We start from the raw sequence: 25952 nt of genomic DNA, 5'->3' as shown, positions 1-25952 counted from the left end.
CGGAGAAGCGCGAGGCTGGAAAATTAAAAGGAGTGAACCTAGAAACCAAGAAATAGAGAAAAGCAGCAGAAAGACCCCTCTGACCAGCTGCTAGCAGACCCAGCGGCCAAGCCACTCACCTATGCATGTGATGGGGAACTTCACTTGGGAAGGAAATATTGGGAGGTTAAAGATTCGGGAGCATTTGGATTTTATGCCCCCATTTCCAGACTTGTACATGCCAAAACACAGTCAGCCTAAAGTAGGCCACAAATCTGTTTGATCAAATGTCTGTCCTATGAGCGAGCCCTTTGTAAACTGACTGTAAGAGGAGGTTTTTAAGCGGCTCTGGAAGGACATTTTACAGATGCTTTCTAAAATCTTGTTTTTTAAGTTTTGTTTATTTTATTTATATGATTTTATTGTAGCTTCAGACACACCAGAAGAGGGCATCAGATCCTATTATAGATGGTTGTGAGCCACCGTGTGGTTGCTGGGAATTGAACTCAGGACCTTTGCAAGAGCAATCAGTGCTCTTAACCACTAAGCCATCTCTCCAGCCCCTAAAATCTTATATAGGAGCACCCTCGTGCCTAGATTGTGTGTTATCCTTCACAAGATAACACATAAAGCGTTTGAATCTTTTTCATGCCAGCTTCTGCTGTTCAGAAGGTCCACTTGTCCTGTTTCCTGTATATCTTACTGGTTATCACTTGCTGAAACAATTCTGAATAGCTACTGTTGTATGTGAGGGACTGTGTTGAGCTCTGGGGGAGACTATGGAAACCTAAAGCAGTGGCTGCGGGCGCTTCTAGCAGTAGTCTGCTGTAAATTTAGTTTTGAAACATCTGAAATTGATGTTCCAAAGCCACTGGAAATGCTAGGCAGAGAATGTCCCCCTAAAATGTTGTCCCTGAAGGAGCTCTGCTAGTCTCTTCTTGATGGTCTTTTTTTTTTTCCTGAATGTAGTATTTTATTGCACTTTAATTGACCAAAAGGGTAAAGTAAAATCTACCACTCCAGCCTGAAGTGTCGGCTCAGCACTGAAGAGCAATTGCTTGATGTTCAGAGGATCTGAGTTCCATCCCAGCATCTGCCTCAGCAGCTTAATTGCCTGTAACTAGTGCTCTCTCCTGGCACCTGTGTTGTGCTCCTTCCTCCTCCCCCTTCCCCCACTCTGCGTGTGTGTGTGTGTGTGTGTGTGTGTGTATGTGTGTGTGTGTGACACACACACATTTAATGGGTCATGGTGACACATACTTTTAATCCCAGCACTTGGAATTCAGGGTCAGGCAGTTCTCTAGATTCAAGGTCAGCCATGTGTCCATAACAAGTTCCAGGCCAGGCAAGGCTATACCAATTCTTGAGGTTAACTGGACTGTCCAGTGCTTATTTGAGGAATTTTTTACCTTTTGGGGGCATGTCAGATGGCTTTACAGGTAAAGCCTACCTACCAACAAGTTCAATCTCTATAATCCAAATGGTGGATAAAGAGGACCAACAATATAAGTTGTTTTCTGACCTCCACACATACACACACATTGGAGCACAGGAACACAAATTACATAAGTTTAAAAAAAAATCTTGTGCATTTTAAACACTAAAATAATGGAACAGAAAATGCCCCCCTAGTGCTTTGGCTTCCATCAAGGTAAGCTCTAATGAGAGCCACTGGCATGAGCAGACCCTGGCATGGATTTCACACCTGAGTATACACATGGATAGACGTGGCACTCTCTTAATTTTCTTGTAAATTTTTGGTTTATGAACCATTTTTCAAAAGAAAGTTATCACCAATTCCCACTTCTTCCCATTGAAGCTCCTGTTTTTTTAATGCAAAGCAAACACTCCTTAGATTTATCTCTTGATTATTGGTTATTAAAAACATTACTGGAGCTAGAGAAATTGAAACTCAGCTAAGAGAATTTTCAGAGAGGACCCAGGTGTGGGTTCCAGCACCCACACAGCAGCTCACGGATGTCCTTAATGTCAGGGGATCTGTCACCCTCTTCTGGCATTCGTGGGCACTAGACATGCAGATAAAAATAAAAAATAAATATTATATATTTTTTATTATGAGGTGGACATATGGAAGTCAGTCAGTTCTTTCCTTCCCCTTTACAAGATTCTGAAGATGTAGCTCAGTTGTCAAGTTTGTACAGTGAGCTCACCGAGCTACTTGACCAGGCTCTTTCTTTTTTGTGGGGAGAGTGGGGAAGACCATAAGGGGTGCGGAGGGTCTCAGTATGTATCCTTGGCTGGTCTGGAACTCACTATGTAGACAGGCTGTCCCCAAACTCATAGAGATCAATTCTCTGCCTCCCAAATGCTGGGATTAAAGGCCTGCACCACCATACCCAGCATCTGGATGTAATGTTTAACTTCAAACTGTGACTGCGTTGCCAGCTCCTTGCTCTGTCTGTGTGGCTGTTGCTGCTGCTCATGTTGCACTGTCACCTTGGTGCTCTCTTGAGGTCTGCAGTTGGTGGGGTACCCTGTACAGATAAGCCAATTTTAATATATTGGAGGGGGTCTGATTATTTCCCTGTCTCCACTTCTGCCCACTCTTTAGCTAACATGGAGGTAATTCAAAACGTCTTTGAGTGCCTGACATACTTGCATCTATCTATCACACAGGCTGTTTGCACTAGGTGAAGCTAGGTTGTCATACACGGGGAGAGGCCTACAGGGGTGACTTCAGGAATTACATAGCTCAGAACCAGGCATCATCCTGTCTTCGGGATGTCTGCAGTTTCTTTATGTGTAACTCTCTGTGGTATTACACTTGTCAAATAGTGTGGCTGCCCCAGAGATATAACTGGTGGATCGTCTTGGAGATTCTTGTTTGCTTTCTTGAAGTTTTCTTTTGTACAAGTTGATGGTGATTAGCATGGTCCCAATACTTCGCACCACCCCCATTTAGTTCCAAAACATTACCTCAAAGAAAACCTTGTACCCATAAGCACTTCCAAGTTCCTTCCTTCCCCTCAGCCCCTGGTATCTACTAACCTACAAATTTGCATATTCTGCACGTAGCATATAGCATTTTCTATATTGTATGGCCCTTTGTGTCTGGCTTATTTCACTGAGAACAGTGTTTTCGAGATTCACATTGTGGTATTTGCCATTGCTTCATCCCTTTTTATGACTGATACTCTGTATACATTTACCAAAATTAGTTTTATAACCATAACAGAACTTTTAAATCTAGCACTAACAGCTATTTCACTGTAAAGATACATTGTCTATTCTTAATAGAGGGCCATTTGGGGATGGCAATTTTGTCTTAAGGCTTTTTACATATTTCTGGCTATGCCAGTCTTCCCTTGGAGAGATTTTCAGATTCATAAAAAGATACTGTCTCTATCACTGTCAGATGACTATGAGAGTGTGTAAGATCTGTCCTAGTTTAACTAAATTTGATCTTAGCTAAGAATGTACGTTAAGTTCTTTGCCTATTCTTTTTTAAAGTTTAGTTTTCAGGGATAGTACCTAGAATATATTCCTTCAGAACCTATATTGGGGCAGCAGATTAGAACCAACAAACCAGCAGCTGCCTGTATAATTTTTTTATTTGCATGTTCATAGTGTCTGCACTGTTGGCTTTACTCTGCGAAGCTGAGCATGCATGAGAAACTGCACAACTGTAGCCCGTGGTGTTCACTGACTAGGCCTTCATCTCAGGAACCCCGTGTATCTTTAGTAATTGAGATTGCTATTTTGTTTATATGATTACTTATAATCATGGGCATCAGAATTTATCATGCCAGGAATTATATGTGTGTGTGTATACACACATACACATATGTATATATAATTATACACACACATATATATACATACATGCATACATGTGTGTGTATGTGTGTGTGTGCGTGTGTGTATATATATATATATGTGTGTGTGTATATATATATATATATATATATATATATATATATATATATATATAAAAACATATTTTAACATTTCTAATAGTGGGACCAGCTGTCAAGAGCCCCCTGGCTGCCCTTCTAGAAGACCTGGGTTTGATCCCCAATACTCACATGGCCGCTTACAACCATCTAGAAGTCCAGTCCTGGTGTATCCAACACCCACTGCTGGCCTCCAGGGGCACTGCACACACATGGTGCGTAACCATGTAGCTGGCAAAATGCTCATACACATGAAGATGATAAATAAAAATGTCAACGATCTTTTAAAACTTTGCAACAGTGAATCTTTTTTTTTGCCTTACATCTCTGAAAACAACTTACTGTCCAGTGTTATAAAAGATAAGTTCTTCTGCTCGCTTCAGCAGCACAGACTAAAATTAGATCAATGCAGAGATTAGCATGTCCCCTGTGCAAGGCCAGCATGCAAATTCATCAAGTGTTCTGTGGTTTTTAAAGAAGGTCTCAATCTTTCTGTGGTCATCCTCTTGTATCACAAATCATGGCGTCCCTGGAGGCTTCTGCACACTCATGAGAAGAGGACCAGATGGTGCCATTTAGAGTCTTAGGGAGTCTTGTTTTCTCACTGGGAGCCCCCAAAAGTCTCAGCACCCGGGATCTGCAGTGCCTTCTCAAGCTTCTTGTATTATGGACGTCTGACTCCTGCTGGGTCAACGGTGGCGTTTTGACATGAGCATAAGTTTTGCCTCAGGAGGGCTCTGGCATGTGCTCTGATTGTTGTTGGTATTTGCATATTCCCAGGGGACATTGCACACATCTTATAATGTGAGGATTGAGGTCTACCCATTGGTAGAATTCTCCGTGTTATTACAAGAGCTTTTCCTAACCTAATCACGGTCCCTTCTTTGCTGTAGCAGCTAGGAGGCTTGGAGCCTGCTTTTCCTCTCACTGTCAGCTCCTGGTATGCGTGTCTTTTACTCTAACGCTCTTCTTACCTCCTTTTCCTCTTTATTTCTTCATCTGCACCTTGCTGCTCATTATGCATTTCTGTAAGTTAAAATTTATTCAGCATTGCTATAAATTCTCACCTTCATTTGAACAAGATTAAGTGTTATCCTCTTATGTAAAACTTGTTTCCTTATTATTGTATAAAGCTTCTGTCAGGACTGATGATACAGCACCCCAGCATGCACAAGGACCCGGCGACACCAATACTGCCAAATAAATGAAGAGACTTGAGCGTGGCGGACTCTGTTTTGATTCCTAGAACCGAGTCAGTCACTTGTGCTGTTACTTATGCCGAGTTACCTAGAGAAGTAGCCGTGCTAGTGTGGAAGTCTGCAGAGATATCCTGCATCACTCTAGACTGTCTATAACCCCGTTGCTTGGTGGGTTGTTATGTATCGCCGACCCACAGCCTGCCCCTCATCTCAAACACAGCTTTTTTTTTTTTTTTTAACATTTTATTTATTTATTTATTTTATATATATGATGAATACACTGTAGCTGTCTTCAGACACACCAGAAGAGGGCGCCATATCCCATTACAGATGGTTGTGAGCCACCATGTGGTTGCTGGGAATTGAACTCAGGACCTCTGGAAGAACAAGCAGTGCCCTTAGCCGCTGAGCCATCTCTCCAGCCCCTCAAACACAGCTTTATTATCCTCATTTTGTCGTGAGCACCGTTGTCAAGCTTGCTCGTGGTGCTTTAGTCACTGCCTCCAGTGTAGGCCTCAGTTACTTTGTGTTTCTATCAGCACAGTTCTGCTTTTAAACCAGGAACACCTCTAAAACAATAGTGCTTCCAAACTATCCATTTTCTCCTTATTTATTAGAGCCTGGACGTAATGGAAGCTTCCTGGCTCTGGAGGTAGCCCCTGTAATGGCATCAGGGACTGTGGTGACAGAAGTCCAGATGTATATTACTGAGACATCATGCTAACATTTTAAAGGGGAAAACTATATTTTATATAAAGGGGACTGAGTAGATTTTAAAATGTGTTTCTTTTCTTGCCTTTTTAAAGATGGGCTCAGTCTGTAGTCTTGGTTGGCCTAGAACTTCCTTTGTAGATCAGGCTGGCCCCTGAAGATCCACATCTCTGCCTCCATGTGCTAGATTAGTTGTGGCTGGCTGCTGATTTACTTATTTATAAACAAGGTCTCCCAATATATCTTTGGCTAACTTAGAATCATTGTGCAGAGGCTGGCTCTGGCAGCACCACTCCCGGCCTCAGTATCTTTTCTATAAAATGATGATTTTCGTTAGTTTTGGAGATTAAACTCTTATATGTTACTGTACAGATGCCGTCATTGCCATTTTCAGAAGACTACGCAGTCTTCTGAACTGAGGAGGAGCAGGGTTTGTGTGCTATTGTTCGGAAAGTTGAGTTACCCAACTGGAAACATAAATTGAGTAAAAACGTAGATGTTAAGAACGGGCTGAGCAAACATCGCTTCATTGGCTTCCCCACTTTTATTTTTCCATCCCAAAGCATAAACTTAAATCAGCTCAGAAGGACAAGGTCCGCCAGTTCATGGCATGCACTCAGGCTAGCGAGAGGACTGCCATCTACTGCCTGACACAGAATGAGTGGAAACTAGATGAGGCCACAGACAGTTTCTTCCAAAACCCGGAGGCGTTCCACCGAGAGTCTATGAAGAGCAGTGTGGACCAGAAGAAGTTGGAACAGCTGTACAGCAGGTACAAAGGTAAGGGGTGGAATGGCTGGAGATAGCCGACTACCCTGGTGCTGGTGGGGGTGGGGGAGAGAAGGGGGCAGGGCCGGGGCCAAGAGTTCCAGACCACCCTCCCCCTGGTGGGTTTAGTTTGAGAACCACCTTCTAGCAGAAAGGCTGGAGATAAGGGAGGAATCCAAAGACTGATAACAAGCAAGCTGTCGCCTGAGCCCTGGATCCCTAGCTCCCCATGCAGTGAGTGCCATCCTGAGGGAGCTGCCTTGCAGGCTACTGCTTGAGCTGTGCTGTTTGAGCCGTGCGGTACCTGTTAATATGCCCTCAACAGAGCCTTTGTCCCACAGGCGTGGTGCCATCTCAGGTACAATACAGTTAGAGAGATGTATGCTTTCTCTCTTTCATTTATGTCACTGGTTTTTCTTTGCTGGGCACCGTGGCACGTAGCTATAATCCCAGCTCTTCGGGAGCTGAGGCAGGAGAATTGCTGCAAACTCAAGGCCAACCTGGGATACCTAGCAAAACCCTATCTCATAAGACAACATATGCGTTGTTTACACTGACTGGTGTGACTGAAATACTTGAGAGGCCTCTGTAAGAGTAGTGTGATTCTTACAAGGTGTTTTAGGATTGCTTTTCAGTGTAGTATGACGCTTTCCCCTCCCCCTCAATCTTAACAACAGACCCACAGGACGAGAACAAAATCGGAGTGGATGGGATTCAGCAGTTCTGTGATGACCTGAGTCTGGACCCCGCCAGTATCAGCGTTTTGGTCATAGCATGGAAGTTCAGGGCTGCTACTCAGTGTGAATTTAGCAAGAAGGAATTTGTGGATGGCATGACAGAGCTGGGGTAAGCGAATTATTCTCAACTTAAATTCTTCAGAAGGAAAAATGGAACTTTTTTTTCCAGTGACTTACAAATAGTAATTTTATATGTGTGTATTAAATGCTTTGTCTTCCTTTCATACTTGGAGTTTTATCTACACCTTTATTCACATTAATTCTTCCTATTCTATAAATTTAAAAAATTCCTTCCAGTGGGGCAGAAGAGATGGTTCAGAGGTTAGGAAGCTGCAGTGCTCTTGCAGAGGGCCATGGTTCAGTTCTCAGCACCCATGACAGGCTGTTCCCAGCTGCTGCTCGAAACTGCAGCTCCAGGGGATCTGACCCCTTTGGCCTCCTCAGGTGTCTGCATACATATGCATATACACAGGTGTATGTGCGCACATACACACATACATACATCTAACTTAAATTAGCAAAAGTAAAGCTTAACATTTGTAAACAGATTTCCTTCAAGTTAGAATTAACAGTGAATAGGAGGGTAAAGTTTTTAACCACTCAATATTTGATACTAAGTGTATGATGTGTCATGTTGCTGCATTAAATACCAATATTTTGGGGTTTGTTTCTCTCTTTTACCTACAGAGTTAGGATTAATGACTTAAGATGTTGCTCATTTAACAGATGTGTCAAAGAAGTAAATGAAAATCCCCAACAAAAATAGCCTCTAATTGCTAACCTTCCTGGCCTGCTCTGTGGGGCGATATCAACTTGCTCCTCTTACTTGTCTCATAATCAGCAAGTTGGAGGCAGAGAGGTCGAGGGTGTGGCCAGGCTCTGCACCCTGAGTGGTGTGCCTCCACCAACACAGCAGACTCCCTAATCCTTCCCGGGCAGTTCCACTGATGGGGACCAAGTGTTCAAACACGTCAGCACTGTTGACATTCTCATGCATGCCACCAGAGTCTATCATTTAAAATTTCAGAGAGAAAACTTGGGGTGTCTTCACTTACCAAACTTTTCATGAAAGGAAATCCTAAGTTTTAAACAGCCTGTGCCAGAGAGCTTCATAGACGGAAGGAGATCACCAAGTCGGTTTAATTGTGATCCCCATTACAACCCATGACAATCAATGCTAAAAGCATTTAACCTCTGGTAAATAATGCAGAAAATAACTTTATCAACATGCAAAAGTGTAAGTTTTAAAATGTCACCAAATCAATATGATAAAGGAAGGACTTTTTTAGGTGTTTGTGCAGAAGAAAAGAAAAACAAACAACAGCAACAAAAGCCTAACTCTTCTTAGTCAGGTTAGTCATTGTCTTAGTCAGGGTTTCTACTCCTGCACAAAACATCATGACCAAGAAGCAAGTTGGGGAGGAAAGGGTTTATTCAGCTTACACTTCCACACTGCTGTTCATCACCAAAGGAAATCAGGACTGGAACTCACACAGGGCAGGAACTTGGAGGTGGGAGCTGATGCAGAGGCCGTGGAGGGATGTTACTTACTGACTTGCTTCCCCTGGCTTGCTCAGATTGCTTTCTTATAAAACTACCAGCCCAGGGATGGCACCATCCACAATGGGCCCTCCCACCCTTGAACACTAATTGAGAAAATGCCTTACAGCTGGATCTCATGAAGGCATTTCCTCAAGGGAGGCTCCTTTCTCTGTGATAACTCCAGCTTGTGTCAAGTTGACACACAAAACCAACCAGTACAACTGACCCCTTGTCAACTTGACACAGAAACACATCACAATTAAGCCTCAACCCTTACTTTCTTATTTATCCCCAAGACCTAAATAACTTTAAAAGTCTTTACAATTTTTTACATACTAAAATTCCAATCCTTTGAAAATAATCAATCTCTTCTAAAATTCAAAGTCTTTTTACAATTCAAAGTTTCTTAACTGTGGGATCCACTAAAACACTTTCTCACTTCAAGAGGGAAAAATAATAGGGCACAATCAAAAGCAAAATCAAACTCTTAGCTATCTAATGTCTGGGTCTACTCACAATCTTCTGGGCTCCTCCAAAGGGCTGGCGTCACTTCTCCAGCTCTGCTCTCTGTAGCACTCTAAGCTCAGGTTGATCCACTCCACTGTCTCTGCTGCTGTAAGGCTCCACCAATAGCTTCTCATAGGCTCTCTTCATGGTGCCAAGCCTCAACTCCTTTGCATGACCCCTTCAGTCCTGGGCTGTCAACTGCAACTGAGGCTACACCTTCCACCAATGGCCTTCCATGGCCTCTCTCAGGGCCAAGCCTCAGCTGCTCTTCATGACCCCTTCATGCCTTCAAAACCAGTATTACCTGGGTGACTCTTACACATTACCAAGTCCAGCTGCAGCACGAGGTACAACCTTGGCTATCTCAGGAACACAGTCTCTTTGTGCTCTCAGAAAACACTTCCCAGAAGATTTCACTTCAATGATGCTGGTCTCTTCTTAATCACCATTAATTTCTTAGCTCCAGCTAACCAGTACCAATAGTCTCAGTAATCCAAAGGTTTCTCTTTAGTAGTTCTGGTATCTTGTTAATCACAGCTGATTCTTCCACCCCAGCTAACCAAAACCACAGAATCTTCACAATCAAAACAGCAATGGGCCTGATAATAGTCTTTAATCTTCCCTCTGAAATTTTACAAGCCAGACGTCCATCTTCTGCACTGTTCTCAACATCTTCCCACCTCCTACAGAACATCCCACAGAGCTCTTAACATCCCAATGGCTCTTCCACCTCAAAGTTCCAAAGTCCTTCCACAGTCCTCCCCTAAACATGGTTAAGTTGTCACAGGAATACCCCACTATGCTTGTACCAATTTGTCTCAGTCAGGGTTTCTATTCCTGTACAAACACCATGACCAAGAAGCAAATGGGGAGGAAAGGGTTTATTCAGCTTACACTTCTACATTGCTGTTCATCACCAAAGGAAGTCAGGACTGGACCTCAAGCCGAGCAGGAAGCAGGAGCTGATGCAAAGGCCACGGAGAGTTGTTACTTACTGGCTCACTCAGCTTGCTTTCTTATAAAACCCAGGACTATTAGCCCAGGATGGCACCACCCACAATGGGCTGGGCCCTACCCACTTGATCACTAATTGAGAAAATGCCTTACAGCTGGATCTCATGGAGGCATTTCCTCAAGAGAAGCTCCTTTCTCTGTGATAACTCCAGCTTGTGTCAAGTGAACACACAGAACCAGCCAGTACAATCATACAAAACATAAAGTAGAAAGACAGGGTACATTCTAGATGAGATATAAGCTGGCAGGGGCTTCTACTTACCTCTTAAAGAACTTGACAAATGATGAAAACCTCATTGGAAAACAAATAAGAGATGTGAAATACCACTAATGAGGACTCGTTCTTCACGGAAGCTCGGGTGAGATGCGCAGTGATTCAGAGCCTTGAGTCTGTAATAAGTCAGAGCAGCAAGCAGTGGGACAGGCCTGGGAGCCATGGTGTGTGGTTACACAGTTACCACATCCCAAGAGCTGCTGCTCCTGCTGACACTTGCCTACCTAGACTTATGTTCATGTGTGCTCAGGCCATGTGTGAGGAAATGCTAACAGTTTTGCTTGTGATGAGAAAACTAGACAGTCAACATACTTGCCATCAGTGTGTCCTATAAATTATTTATAAATTGTGTGTGTGTGTGTATGAAAGGTTCCTGTGACAAAAGTACTGACTGAGTTGTATCTGCACATACTGCAGGATGAACCTCACACACATAATGAAGGCCCAAAGACCAGGCACAAAATAGCATGAGTTCACATTTACATCAAGCTCAGATGCAGGAGTGCCATCAGGGTCAGACAGACAGACAGACAGACAGACAGTGGAGCTGGCCCTGCCTCTCTGGGCCTCGGTGGACCTGGTGCCTACCACCCAGGTGTTACCCCAGATGTGGTGGTACCTGGTCACCAGCTGTTGGCTGCGTCTGTGCCACATCTTTTCCACAGTCCATAAGGATAGGTGTGGCAGGCAGTCTGGAAGTCGACGACTGTCTCCAGTTGCTCTGGTCTCCTTGGTTTGACTTCCCTTGGACAGTGCCTGCAAACTGTTCTTCTCTGTTCCCTTTGGACAGTTGAAGCAGAAGAGACCGATTTCATTTTACTGTCTCACATCTTTGTCTGAAAGAACAACTAATAGTTTTACTGAGGTGTTTTGGGGGTTTTTTGGTAGGGGAGCTTTTTGTCTTGGTTTACAGAGCTGAGGATGGAGTCCAGGGCCTACGTATGTAGGTGAGCACTACTGAGCCACACCCAGTCCAGGCTGGTTACTGTTTTTAAAGGTGATTGTCTTTTTGGAAGAAAATGTATTTTTAAAACAATACAGCCTGGACACACCTTTGACCCCAGCGCTTGGAATGCACAGCCAGGTGGATCTCTCTGAGTTTGTAGCTAGCCTGGGCTACATAGTTCCAGAGCAGCCAGACGTTCATAAAGAGACTGCAGTTCAAAAAACAAAAATAAAACAGACCAGGTTTTATAATACGTGCCTACTTCAAACTGAACTTGCACCAATGAGGAGGCTCCTATGAAGAGGGGATGGTGGAAAGGCAGATCACAGGTAACAAGTCCTTCTCTTGTCTCAGGTGTGACAGCACAGAGAGGCTGAAAGCTCTTCTCCCCAAACTGGAACAAGAGCTTAAGGACTCAGCGAAGTTCAAGGACTTTTACCAGTTTACCTTCACCTTCGCTAAGAACCCTGGGCAGAAGGGCTTAGGTGAGTACGGCCTCCCGGTTCCGGTCTCTGTGCCAGATCTGAGTTATGTCGTACAGGACGGAGTCAGTGTGGTTCCAGCACACGCAGCTGTGGTGGACATGCATGGTCTCTGTTTTGGTTTCTTCTACTTATTCTCCGTGTAACTGGAAATACCAATTGATAATATCTTTTGGCTTTGAAATTTAAATACTTAAATTATGAACTAGTTTGTGTTTCATGCTGTCGATCAGAGTTGACAATGTGAGTGTTTGGGACTTGTCCCCTGCGTGGCGATTTCTCCAGCCACGTCTTGGAACAGCTGCACCATACACCGAGCTGCGTCTCAGCTCCTTGCAGAGTTGTACGGTTCCAGTTGTGCCTTACTGCATATGTACACATCTGAGACTATTTCAGCTTGAGGGTTTGATTTATTTGGGGGCTTTATTTAGTTTTGCATGAGTAGTGGCTTATTCCTGGCTCATTTGTTCCTACACATAGTATCAACTCTATACTCCCCTGTTGTCTTTGTCATCTTCCCCTTCCTTCTCCTCCAGCCTGGTACAGGGCCAGAGAGTCAGCGGTACAACCAAGCAGCCTTCTCTTCCTGCACTTACTAAAACAGTCCCTTGGGGTTGCTATCTGCATCTTGTTTGTTTTCTCTGGTGTTGATTTTTTTAATGCTGGTGTTTTGTGCCACGGCTCAACTTCCTTTTCCTCCAGGCTAGTCTGCCTATGAAATACCCTTTTCCCCTCTGAGATCATAACACCTCTTAGTCAGAGTGAGTGCTTCAGGAGGCAGACTCTGTGCGTCGTCACACTGGTGCAGTGCTCAGGAGGCCAGGTGAGGATGGCACGTCCTGGAGGAACTGAGTTACAGACAGTTCTTAGCTGCCGTGTGGGTGCTGAGAATTGTAACCATCAGCACTCATGACCACGGGGCCATCTCTGCAGCCCCCTCTACCCTTCACTCATAACCACGGGATCATCTCTGCAGCCCCTCTACCCCTCTTTAGAGACCAGCCTTTGCTTAACTGATGAAAAGGACCCAGCCAGATGACACAGACTCTTCTGCTGAGTGACCTATGGCCAATCAGTGCATATCCTGGAGAGCTCTTGCAAAGCCTTCCTGGTAGAGTAAGGAGCCCATGGGTTCTCAAGGCAATGTCTGCAGACCCAGGCATTGGCCACAGGAACCTGGTGACATTAGAAATTTGGCTGTTGCCAGGGATGTTGGTAAAAAGTCAAAATGTGGGCCAGAACAGTAGCCATTCTAATGGTGCATTCGGGTGTTATAGATAAGGCCATGACGACAAGTATCTTACAGCAGTCCCTGTCAGCCTGTGCACATGGGTCCCCTCTGTCATCTCTGCCGTTCAGACACTCAGAGCAGGATCTGATATGGGGTGGTTGTGTTTTTAATAACACTGTGGACTCAGGATTCGCCACACTGAAGGCTGATCTGTGACAGGCAGTGATCCTTCTTGAGCTTGAGTCGCCCACTCTAGGCAGTAGGCTGCTTTTCAGGATGACTCCGGTCTCTTAAATATGACCCCTGGGATACTGGCTGCGCCTTCAGTGTCTGCGGGACAGTGCGAGACTCAGCCAAAAGTTTTCTTCTTCAGATCTAGGCTCACCTGCTTCTCCAAGAGCCCTGATGTTTTCTTTCCAGCAAAAATGGAGTCTCAATACTGTTCCTAATAACCACTAGTACCTGCTAATGATTGGTTGATCTTTTCTCCGTATCTCTTTGACAAACAGAGGCTCATGCTCCTGTTTCTGTTCTTTTATTGGAATATATAGACTGTACTAAATAATTGGTTTCATTGTGAAATTTTCATTCAGCATATAATATACACCGACCACATTTACCAAATACCTTCTCAGGCCCTGTCCCCTTCCCTCTTACTGGGTGTCTTAGTCACTGGTCTATTGCTGTGAAGAGATACCATGACCATTTAACTGGATTCTGCCTTACAGTTTCAGAGGCTTAGTGGGGAGAGCACGGCAGCACACGGGCAGACATAGTTCTGGTGAAGTAGCTTGGGAGTTTTATATCCTATTTCACGGGCAGCAGGCAGAGAGGGAGAGGAGCAGGGGGAGGGGGAGGGAAGAGAGAGAGAGAGACAGAGAGAGACAGAGAGAGACAGAGACAGAGACAGAGAGACAGGCTGAGCCTAGCTTGGACTTTTGAAACCTCAAAGCTCACCCTCACTGCTTCTAACAAGGCCACCCCTCCCAATCCTAATCCTTTCAAACAGTTCCACTCCCTGATTAGCTAAGCACTCCACTCTGTGAGCCTGAGCGGCCATTCTCATTCAGTCCACGACACTGCTCCCCTTCCCTCCCAAGGCGTTCTTCTGCCCTTCTAACGTCTTCTTTATGTGGTGCATGTGTGTACGTGCGTGTGTGCACATGTTTGGAAGTAGATGCCTGAGGTTGACATTGGGTGTCTTCCTTGGTCACTGTCTACTTTACTGAGGCAGGAAGTCGCTGATCCTGGAGTTCACAGTGCCAGCTAGTCTGGCTGACGAGCTTGCTCCTAGGCTTCTCTGTCTCCATCTCCCTTGTGAGAGATTTTAGGTGGGCTGCCGTGCCCTCCCAGCCTTTTTACGTGTTAGAAGTCATTTTGTATGTGTATGTCTATGTATTTTGTCTGTGTGTGCCTATGTACCAAGTGTGTCGAAGACCAGCTCTGACAGACAGTATGTTCAGTGATCCAAGGGGGGGATGTGGGGTTGGTGATGATGTAAAGCAGGTGTGTGCGTGCACACACACACACACACAGTGGATGAAGCAAGACAAGCTCCAACAACTTCACACATATACATACATACATACATTCATACATTTACACATTGGGTGGATGGAACAAAGCTCCAACCATTTTACATACCTACATATACACGCATGTTGTGGGTAGATGGAGCAAGGCTCCAATAACTTTATTTTTTGCCCCACAGCATCTATATCCCAGAAATTATCACCTTGATCACCAGCCCAGCTTTAGCAAGAGATGCACACCAGCTAGTGCTGCCCGGCTGCCATTGTTCTTGTTCCCTGACCACAAAAAATCCCTAGTTCCACTATCAAGAGTGTGCCTTTCTGAACTTCAGATTGTTCCCTAAGATTTTCTACATCAGAGCCACTAACAAAACACATGTTAACCTAGCTTCATTAACAATCTACTTCTCCAAATTCTTTCTAAGGGTGGTGGTCATTGCAACAGTCTACATCTCAAAGTTCTCTAAGTTCCAAGGCTGGTGAGGGAATCATAATAAGTCAAAATAAAATAATGCAAATTAAAACAAGCAGCAGTGCTTGAAAAGACCAGGCAGTATTGTGCGTACCAAGGGTACTGGCCAGAGAGGGGCTGGAAGCCCCTTAGAGTTTTCACACAACTTCTAGGCTATGAGGGATGTGGTGTGAGGGCAGAGAGCAGAGTGACACCCTACAACAGAGTGAAGTCCTCAGGACAGTAGCTCTCAGGGCTCTGCCGCTCAGCACAAGAGTCGTGGGCATGCTGACCGGTGGGCCACATTCCATGAGTTCTAAAGCTGTTTAACTGTCCCTCTAATGTGGGCCTCAACACATGTGTGTGCCTGGTGCACACAGGCGGAAGAGGGCATCACATCTCCAAGGACTGGAGTCACACATGCTCTGAGCTGCTGCCTGGGTGCTAAGAATAGATCCCGAGTCCCCAGGAAGAGCAGCCAGTGCTCTGAACCTCAGAGTCACCTCTCCAGCCCCACCAGCTTTGGGTGTGAATCCAACTCTGGCCCTCACACTTTAGTCACTGGTCCAGCTCCTCATTTTAATTTGCATTATTTTATTTTGACTTAATGTTTCTCTATGGAGCTCTGGCTAGCCTGGAACTTTCTGTGTAGACCAGACTCACAGAGATCTCCCTGCCTGTGCCCCTGAGTACTGGAATTAAAGGCAAGTGCCACCATGTCCAGACCAATTCTTTTAAAAAGGAGATGTTTACATATGAGTGAAACTGTGATACTCTGTCTTTCTGTGTCCTGCTGGCTTTACTCAGTGTGACCTCTGTTCCATCTGTTCCCTGAATGACGATTTTGACTTAGTTACTGTGTGTGACTTACACTTACACAGAATAACTTCCTGACACTGTGTGTGACTTACACTAACATGGAATGACTTACTAACACTGTGTGTGACTTAGACAAATGACTTACTAACACTGTGTGACTTACACTTACATGGAATGACTTCCTGACACTGTGTACACCACATTCTTTCCATTTCTTTACCTGTTGACATATCTAGGCTGAGACTGCTACTCTGCTTTTGTGAATTGTGTAGTAATAAACATGGGTAGGCAGTCTTTTTTTTTTTTTTTTACAAGCTTTTGTTGTATAAACCTGTTCCTTGATTTAAAACTATTGGTTAAGTAAAATTGATGACATTCAGTTACTGGAGAGATTAGAAGCAGGTGGGTTTGAGGTGACCGAGCAGTTTAATTCTCAGAGGAGTTTGATTTTTCTAAATGAATATTGGTCTAATCCCAGTTTTTAAGCAGCAACAGTGCCTTAGCATTAAGTGATTTTGAGAAAAGGGTGCCTTGAAGCCTCTGTGGGTGGAGGGGATTGTTTTGTTTTTCTGTTTCCTTCTGATTTGGAACTTAGTATAATAGTGGGACATTAAGATTCCTTGAAGATAAATCCTTATCTTCAAGCATAGTGACTTAAATATGCGTAATCTGAGCTGTTGCAAGGCAAGTGGATTGGTTTGTGTCATGCTTTTATAGCAAGACCCTGTCTCAAACAAAACAAAACAAACAAAACCAGGCAAAGAATGGAAGAGCCGTTCATATCACTGATATTCGACAATCTTAACAGACTCGTCTATTTAATGAAGTGAAATATTTTTGAAAGTTAGCATTTCATTTAACTCTCAGTGTCTTATAACTTGAAAATATGGAACAGTCTTGGGAATTCCTTATAGGCCCCTGTGTTGTGTGTCCTGCACCATGACAGTTTCGGTGCCTTTGAGAACACCAACAAATGCAGATTCAGCACACGCCTTTTGTCCTGGCACTGAGGCAGAAGTGGGCCAATTGCTGTGAGTTTGAGGCCAGCTTGTTCGAGTTCCAGGCCAGCCAGGGCTGCATAGTGTGACACTGCCTCAAAAAAATAAAATAAAATAAAATAATAATAATAATTTTTTTTTTAAAAAAAAGGAAAGAAATGTCGATTCTTAATGCTTACCACAGATACACTGCTTGGGTTAGTTATTATGCATAATAAGACACTTCAAAACTCAGTGGCTTCAAATGATTGCCTAGAACTCCTGATCTTTTGGGTCAAGGACTCAATGGACAGCCCTTCTGATGCATGGGTAAAGTGTTCTCTAGGGCATTTCAGCCAGTGGCTAGGCTGGGTAGATTTTACTTTTGTTCTGTGTCCCACATCTGGGTTTTTCTAACAGCAGGTAGCTACTCATATTTAACCCTGACCATCCAGTGTGTTCATGTACCATATGAATTTTAGTTCCCTAGTATTTTTGAAGATGTTATAAATTAGACTCTAAAATCATTGCCCACTTTAAATTTATAAAATTAAGGCAAGGACTGTAATTCGCTGGTAGTGCGCTTGCCTAGCGTGTGTAAGACCATAGGCTTGATTACCAGCATTGGGAAAAAAAGAAAGAAAAGAAAAAAAAAAAAGAAAAGAAAGAGAGGAAAGAAAAAGGAAAATATGATGAAATATATTTTGTATGTGTGAGTATTTCAGAGAAGTCCACTGTAAAGGTAAGAAGCCTTCTTTAAGGAACGGGCCTGATCCAGTTAGCTTTCATTTCATAAACCTCCATAGCCTCAGACAGTAGGATTGGCCAGTAAAAGCTACAACAATTTAATGATCCCTTTACTGAGAGCAAAGGGCAGTCTTACTTATCTCTGAGAACACTATTGTCTGTTGGAATCGTTCACCAGAAAGCTAAAGGTTACTGAGTTTGTTTCTCTTATCCAAGGAAAGTTTTTGAGGATCTCTTCAAAAGAAGATCGAATCACTTTATGACTGCAAATTAAATTAAAAGCAAACTGCCGATTTAGTCTTTGCAGAGCACACTTGTGTGGTTCATCTGCTAAGGAATTGGCACAAGCAGAGACCGGCAGGCATGGCTCTGAGCTTCCTAGAAGCTATGAGGAGTGACGTCAGAGCCTTCTTCCCTTCTTCCCTTGTGTTTTGTGTCTGTGTGTGTCAGGATCCTGTGGTGTGCGGTATTGATGGTTTTGAGACAGGGTTATTAAGTTACTGACACTGGCCGCAAAGTCCTGCTCTCACTGCTGTTGACCCAGCTGCAGCGTTTGTTTGTGTGTGGTAACATTCTTTATTCCGTGCCCAGCAGACAGGTCACCTAAGCAAGGGGGTAATTAAACTTTTCTTGACATGAATGTGGATGTGCACACACGCATGCATGAGCACGCATGTGCCTGCTCCTGGGATGGTCCGTAGAGCCTTACAAATGCTAGGTGAGTACTCAGCTGCCTAACTGCCAGTTGGCTGCCTTGGAGACTCTCAGGTTTTGAGGAAATGAAGTTTTATACGTCATTTTTTTCCTTTTGGACTGAGGATGCTTCTTGTCGTGTAGAGCGTCACACATGTACATTCTAACTAGCCTTACCTTCTAGCATGTTCCTAATAAACTTTTAAAAGAGGTTCTTAACAAGAAATTGATGCTAAAACATTCTCGTACCAAAGTAACTGTGGCCCTGACTTGAGTCCTAAGTCCTGCTGTCTGGGGATTTTGTAGTCATTATTTTCCGAATGGCTGAGCTCACTTAGATAGTGTGACACCTTTGCAGGAATAGTAAGCACTGGAGCATTTACCTTCAGTCACATAACTCTTGCACATTCTCGTTATCCAAGGGTTTTAGGACCGAAACTAACCCAGACCAACTAGATTATGAAGTAGTAAGATCTATTGTTCTTCTCCTCTATCTCCCGCTGTGAGCACTTCACACCATTGAGATGAGTTGACTATAGATCTCACTGAATGTCCTTCCCAAGGGAGAAGGACGGAGACTTAGAAGCAGGACAAGACTAATCATCTTAGCCGTACACTGCGGGTCCCATAGGTAAGGCCAGGCAAGTCCTGCACATACCATTGCTAGGACCTCTCTGATTCTGTCCTTTCTGAGTGAGACTCCAGCGTGCTTAGGTCGGCTCAGGCCTGCAGCATACCCTGTAAGCCTCTAGAGAGAGTCCTGTCCAGTGTTGGTTGCTACCCATGTATCTCTAGTTCTTCAGTGTTGGAGATGATCAGCCTGGAAGTCTCAAACTAGAACACTGACATTAATATCTGTGCAAGTGGGGATCAAACCAGACTTATAAGAGAGTCTAGAAGAGTGCTTCATTGTGCATTCTGTATTTGAATTAATCTGTTCCCTTAATACAGTTGTCAGTCTGCTCTTCACGTGGCTTTAATCTGACAGACATGCATAAATATAATTAGGAGATTATTTCAACATAACTGTCTTTTTATCGCCTGTGATGAGTACTATTCATCATGATTCAAAGGCTTAGAGATAGACTTGCTATGTCTTCATATGCTATACCTCGGCATATAAAAAGAAGTACTTAAAAAATGTGCAGTGAGCAGAGAGTACACTGCTGTTCCAGAAAGGTCTGACTGGACATCCTGTCCCATTGCCTCTTGAAACCCAGAGTTCATTTCTATTAACACACACCATTGAAACAAACCTTACAGCATAGATTTGTTTAAAAATGAAGACATCGCTGCTTTCTAGTAGAGGGGAAGGATATTGGCTCTAATTGAGAAACAACCTAAACTTTTTGAATATCTTTGTGGCAGTGAAAATGGTTTTCTCTGTGTAGAAATTTGTCTTCACTGTGCAGTGAGAAATTCAGAGTCCTCAGACCGTCCAGTTTGCCTGTGATCAGATGGTTCTAAGACAGCCAGCCCTAGCTGGATCGGGCATATAGTTAAGTCTGACACACGTGGAATGCAAGTCTCCAGAACTGGTTTGTTGGGGGCAACTATTTGCATGTCCAAATAATACAGAAGTGCTTCCTAAGAAATTTCTTCAGATTTGTAAAATTGGGTTCCATGCCATTTCCATAAGCCCTTGTGTAGAGATCGGCTCCTGTGACTGCTGGGGAGAATCGCCACGTAATTATTTCTATCCCAAAGAAAGAAAGACTGGGATTTATTAATCACCCTCCCTTTTTCTCTCTCTACCCTCCCCTCCCCCCTTTCCCCTTCTCCCCTCACTTCCCATTTCTCTCTGCCAGATTTAGAAATGGCTGTTGCATATTGGAAGTTAGTATTGTCTGGAAGGTTTAAATTTTTAGATCTTTGGAACACATTTCTACTGGTAAGTGACTGTTTCTTACCTTTTGTATCCAACCAAGAGGAAGCTTTTCTTACTGAAAATGCTAAAATTTAGGCTCTGTGTGGGGGTACACACGTTTGATCTCAGCACTCAAGAGGGCAAGGCAGGCAAATCTCTGTGAGTTCAAAGCTAGCCAGGGTGTCATAGTGTGACTCTGTCTCAAAAATCAAAAGAAGTAAGTAAGTAAGTAAATAGCTTAGACTGAAGAGCCATTGGGCTCAAGTGTGAGCACAGAGGCATTAGCATCAGGCAGGGGCTACACAGGTTAGCTGCTTACAGAGAGCCGCGGTGGTGGCACTGTGGCACCGCGGCACAGGTAAGAGCTGTCCCAAAGCTGTCCTACAGTCAAACAGCCGTAAATCTCATCTCCTATCCTGCTGTCTCCTCTGGGGACTTCAAACTCAGTTGTTCTTCATTTCTACCGAGGAACTTCAAACCCGTAAAGCACCAGAACTGCACTTGTAGCATGCAGCTCCAGACCCTGCAGTGGACTGGATCTTGTCCAGAGGTACCTGCCACCATGTGTCTGTACTCTGACACTATTTTAAAATGCATTCTGCCATATACAGAAGGCAGGAGGCTTTTGTGTGGTACCTTGTGACAGGAGCCATGGCTGTGCTAGACCCTGTGTTGTAAGGACAGCCAGTTTAGCTGTGAGCTCTCTGAGATGAGCGGAGTGTGCAAGAACGTGTCTTGGATCCACAAGCAACAGTCCTGGTGACAGCAGGGATACCTAGACCCTCACACCATCTCGACAGTGAGAGAAGGCCGCACTTCCCACAGCACATCCCATGGCCCAGCTGGGTTCATCCGTCTCATCTCCATCTGTGTTCCCAGCAGCATGCACTGTGCCCTGCCATGGGCAAGATTGGTGGCTTTGGGTGTTTTATTCCCCTCGCTGTTTTATCTAGTGATAACATTCACAGAGCATGGTTTGCGGAGGGTAAGCACATCTTAGTGGCCTAGGGAAGGGCTTTGTGTCCAGGGGCTCATCCCGTCATGTGCCGTGTTACTTCTGGGATGCTCACTGGCTGATAACCCGGTACCCAGTTCCTCTTCTACTCATTTGTGACCAGGGATGGAAGCTGTGGCATCATACATGCTAGACAAGTGCTCTACAACTGAACTACATCCCAACCCACTTTTGTCTGACTTGCTGAGGTTAGGCAGGTCTCGAACTTGAGATCTTCCTGCCTGGCCTAGTAAGTAGCCGGGATTACTGGCCTATTTCACCAGATTCTCATTGTGGGTAACACCAAACTAGAGACGTTCTACGGCCATGTGTCTAGAAATCAGAAGGTGCCACCCTCCCACCACATCATGGAGACAGCAGAATGCTAGAGGAGAGCTGGCATTGTCACAGGTGGGAGATGTGGCCCCTTCTAGATGGAAAAGCCAGATGGATGATAGCAATGAGACTGTTTACCCAGGAGGACAGGGCGGAGTGGGGCAGTCAGATCGCCGGCAGCTTTGTACTCAGACCAAATGTTAGCAGGGGAGGACAGACTCTAGAGACAAGTGACAATCCTGCGGTTACGTTTTACTATACTGTATGAAGTTCTCCAAGAATAAATAAGGTGGCTTCCCAGAAAAGAAAGAAAGAAATATTTAAGACAAGGGCTGGCAAGATGGCTCAGCAGATAAGGTTATTTGTCACCAAGTCTGATGACCATAGTTTGATCTCCAGGCCCCACACAGTGGAAGGAGAGAACTGACCCCTACAACAGGTTGTCCCTGACCTATACACATGCACAGAAAAAGAGAAGTGTGAAAAGAATGTTGAGGTAGCATGCACACATGTAGCGGGCTTAGCTTATTCATGTTACATGTGTGCATTGGCATGTAAAGGCTGGTGTGATGGTGCTATGTTTGCATTGATGAATACTCTGCAGGCAGTAAGGGGAGAGCCAGCTGAGAGGGAGCCCCGGAGGCCCAGCTTCGCCTCAGAACTCGCCTCTCTGTGGTACAGGCGCTGTATTAGACTCTGTGTTTTTGCTACAACTAGAATATTAAGTAACAACGATTATTTTTAGACAATTATCCCACTGAGGAAACAGTTGACATAAGGAAGTATAACTGAGAGACAAGACAAGGAGAACTAGGACTCCATGTTGTCCCACGTCATTTCCTAACAGTGTTGTCTTCAGGAAGTGGGGAGGGTGAAGACATTTAGAGACCAGCCTTCTGTGTGACCAAAACAGGAATGGACAATTGTCAATTTAAAATGTTTGTAAGTATTTCGGTATTCTCCTTTGGACATACGGCACGTAGCACATAAGGCTGAAGAACGGACTGTTACCTGTACTTGTGATGGTTTTGCGTTTGTATTCCTCATCACGTTCAGGAGAAGCACTTCCTAATGCAGTGCGCCCCAACCACTATACTATCTGAGAGTTAAGATCTGAACCGTAACCTGGTGGATGTTTTTCTCTTATGTATTAGGAGCATCACAAAAGATCAATTCCAAGGGATACTTGGAACCTTCTCCTAGATTTTGGAAACATGATTGCAGATGATTTGTCTAACTACGATGAAGAAGGTACTAGAAGTTGTAGGATTTCACAGGGTTACCAGAGATGCTCACACGCCCTATGGATGCTACCTGACTAGCCCCAGAATGCGGGGCAGACACTGACCCAGAGGGGCCGCCCACCCACAGGAGTAAGAGCAGTGTACTGCCTTGTCAGCCCCTATAGCCACATAAAACCAGGTAGCATGGCTTGCACATGCTATCATAAGTCTGGACATATGTTCCCCCTAATTCCAGAGAACCTCACATCAGGGGCATTTAAGACCCTCCTGTGCAGTAGCACTGCTCCCCGAGAGAGGGGCCTGGTCCAGGTGGCTGGCTGGTCTCCCTCTAGATGTACTTGCCTGGACTCTGTCTAGGACGTCCTCACTCATGCCTGTGGGCAGTACCTGTCACTGACAGCATCCGCTCAGCTCCTGCCCCTCATCTCCATGACCTCCCCGCTTCACAGTGCCCAGCTCATAACAAATGCCTAATGAAAGCTTGTGGAAAAGAAGAGATAGTTGAATATAGACAGCTTGGTTTCCAGGAGCCATACCTGGCATGAGAGGCAGTACATGCCGGTGCTGTGAAGGAACCCGGGAGCTGCGGTGTTCTGCACTGGATAGATTTGGGAGTCTCTGGTAAGGACTCAGAGAAAGAATGCCCGTGACTAGGAATTAATGCTCCTTGGCGTTATTTCCCTTCCCAGTCTGCAGAGTCTAACTAACTGCTTATACACTGGCTGAGGCCTGAGAAGCCACCATGTAGGCTTGGTCAGTGAATGTGGTCTCAAGGACGTTAGACCCACCACTCACTCAACCTACCTCCTGGAGCAGAAGTGACTTCAGTGAGTCATGTGGTCAGATGCAAGTTGCATAAGCATCAGATTCCTGTGTTTCTTAGATGTTAGAATTGGGGAAAGAATATTTCAATATAAAAATACTGGCATAAGACTTATTTTTAAAATTTGTTTGTTTTTCTTTAGGAGCATGGCCTGTCCTTATAGATGACTTTGTAGAATATGCACGGCCAGTAGTCACAGGTGGGAGACGTGGCCCCTTCTAGATGGAAAAGCCAGATGGAGGGTAGGATGGGCGTGTCCTGGAGGAGCCAGCTGCGTGGGTTGCTGTGTGCATTTGTCGCTGACCTCAGAGTCTTCCTCGTCCATTCATGAAGCAAATCCTTACTCTGCTTAAAGGCTGCAGTGGCTGACGTGCAGACACAGAGACGCTCCTCAGGATATCAGGGACATGGACAGAGCTATCGCTTTAGGAGACTCCTGCATGCCTTGTCTTTACAGAGAGCAGCATAGACCCTGTGTGCAGGGCTGAAAGCATGCTGTTTAGTTCATGACATTAAGGTGAGCACCAGCCATTTCCAAACTGGAATCATGTTATAATTAGGCTTCAAAGTAGCATCTGTGTCCTGAGAATGACGTAACGTTTGTACAAGTCCAAGCTGTTAAACACACGCCTCATGACGATGGCCTTGTCAGAGAGCCCACCGCTTTTAATCTTGCTATTCAAGACGGATAGTTTTGAATTATCAAATCTCTAGATCTACTGGATGTTTTGCTTTCCTTTTCTCTAGAAGATACTGTTGCAGTTTGCACAGGGTGGCACAGGATACACCCAGCAGCTTCATTCTATCAAACTGTTTACAAGCTGGTAGACGTGTTTCACTACTAAGGAGGTTAGTACTGTTAGGCCTGGATGCTGCCTCCTGAGAAGTTTCTTATTTTTTTAATATATTTTATATTTAAAAGGACGTTTTCCATGAGAAACACTTCTTTTTGAGTGATGAATTAGATTTACAAATAATATGTACCAGTTCCCGTCACCTGTCTATAATGTCTTCAGTGCCCAGTGTCCAGCCCTTCGAAAGCCATATGCATTTGTAAGCAAACGTACGCCATCCGGAAAGAATGCACACCCAAAGCCCTGTCTCACTTGTCTGCACCTGAGACTGTACCGTGTCACCATGCCGTGTCACCATCTGCTTTTCCGGTGATTATCTGGTCAACATGCACTCATGCACACAGGCGTGGAAGGCCTGGATACTGCCTGCTCATCTGGTGTCAAGCTTTGAACATCACTGTGCTGACCCTACCTCATACTTGCCAAGACTTGGTGTCACAGCGTGCCTTGCTGCCCAGCCTACAACATGGCCATGGAGCAGATATGCCGGCCCCACTTCAGGACAGGGGACTGGTCAATGCCTGCACACAGAAAGCATGTCCCAAATGCGCTTTTGGGCAGCCTCTGGTACTGGGGCATGCTCCTGGTGTAGGACACAGCTCCGAGACCTGCGAGCCCTACGAGATGGACTGTTGCTAGTGAGTAGGGATCTCACGGAGGAGGTGGAGGACTGGAACTGGAAGCCAGTCTCCACAAAGCCAACCCCTCAGTGTGTGAGATGACATCACTAGCGGCCTGTCAACTCAGTAAAGGGACAAGCAGGATGTCTTTGAGAGCGTACATAACCAAACTGACTTAGTGAAAGCCTAGCAAACAGCCTCCTTCCAGGCTTTGTGGGTTCCTGACTTATAAGTAACTTCTGTCCAGAGAAGTTTATAGATACAAATAACTAAATCTTGAAGGTCTGCAATACGTTCTTATTTTTAAGATTTAACACTCTTCAGGGAAAGGACCAGTGACACGATTCAGCAGGTTAAGGCACATGTTGCCCAGCCTGAGTTCAGTCCCTGGGGACCACATGGTGGAGGGGAGAAGTGACTTCCCCTGGTTGTCCTCTGACCTCCACACATGTGCCGTGAAATGCATGTACTCCCCACACACACATACTCACACAATAAAACAAACAAACGTAATAAATAAATAACTTCAAAATGTTGAATTCTATGGGATTGTCAATAGGCTGTGACATACTAGTAATTGATAAAGGCTTTTCAACAAATTGTGTTTTCTGTTCTCTTATTTACACTTGAATTGTGCATGTTACAGAAATGCTGAAAACTTCAGAAATAGTAAATAAAATATTTTCCCTGG

At 44.6% G+C, this 25952-nt stretch overlaps 1 protein-coding gene and 1 pseudogene across 8 annotated transcripts in view; both read left to right on the top strand.

The window, feature by feature from the left end:
• Dcun1d2 (defective in cullin neddylation 1 domain containing 2) overlaps nt 1–25952 on the top strand; it is a 27948-nt gene extending 1996 nt beyond the window's left edge. For 3 of the 8 annotated variants that reach the window (XM_076913838.1, XM_034520033.2, XM_076913837.1), the window contains exons 2-7: nt 6367–6583; nt 7249–7417; nt 11946–12076; nt 20332–20414; nt 22875–22971; nt 23930–25952. In XM_076913838.1, coding sequence (XP_076769953.1) covers nt 6409–6583; nt 7249–7417; nt 11946–12076; nt 20332–20414; nt 22875–22971; nt 23930–24009 — 735 coding nt within the window. In that variant the 5' untranslated portion in view covers nt 6367–6408 and the 3' untranslated portion in view covers nt 24010–25952. Of the gene's footprint in view, nt 1–6366; nt 6584–7248; nt 7418–11945; nt 12077–20331; nt 20415–22874; nt 22972–23929 lie in introns of those variants that run through there. The other 5 variants (XM_034520035.2, XM_076913839.1, XM_076913842.1 and 2 more) reach the window with 4 other exon arrangements.
• LOC117722125 (U6 spliceosomal RNA) lies at nt 4266–4365 on the top strand (annotated as a pseudogene).

The sequence above is a fragment of the Arvicanthis niloticus genome, chromosome 16 (assembly GCF_011762505.2).
Source record: "Arvicanthis niloticus isolate mArvNil1 chromosome 16, mArvNil1.pat.X, whole genome shotgun sequence".
NCBI lineage: Eukaryota > Metazoa > Chordata > Mammalia > Rodentia > Muridae > Arvicanthis > Arvicanthis niloticus.
The sequence above is the reverse complement of the archived record's forward strand: the minus strand, read 5'-3'. Positions and strand labels throughout refer to the sequence as shown.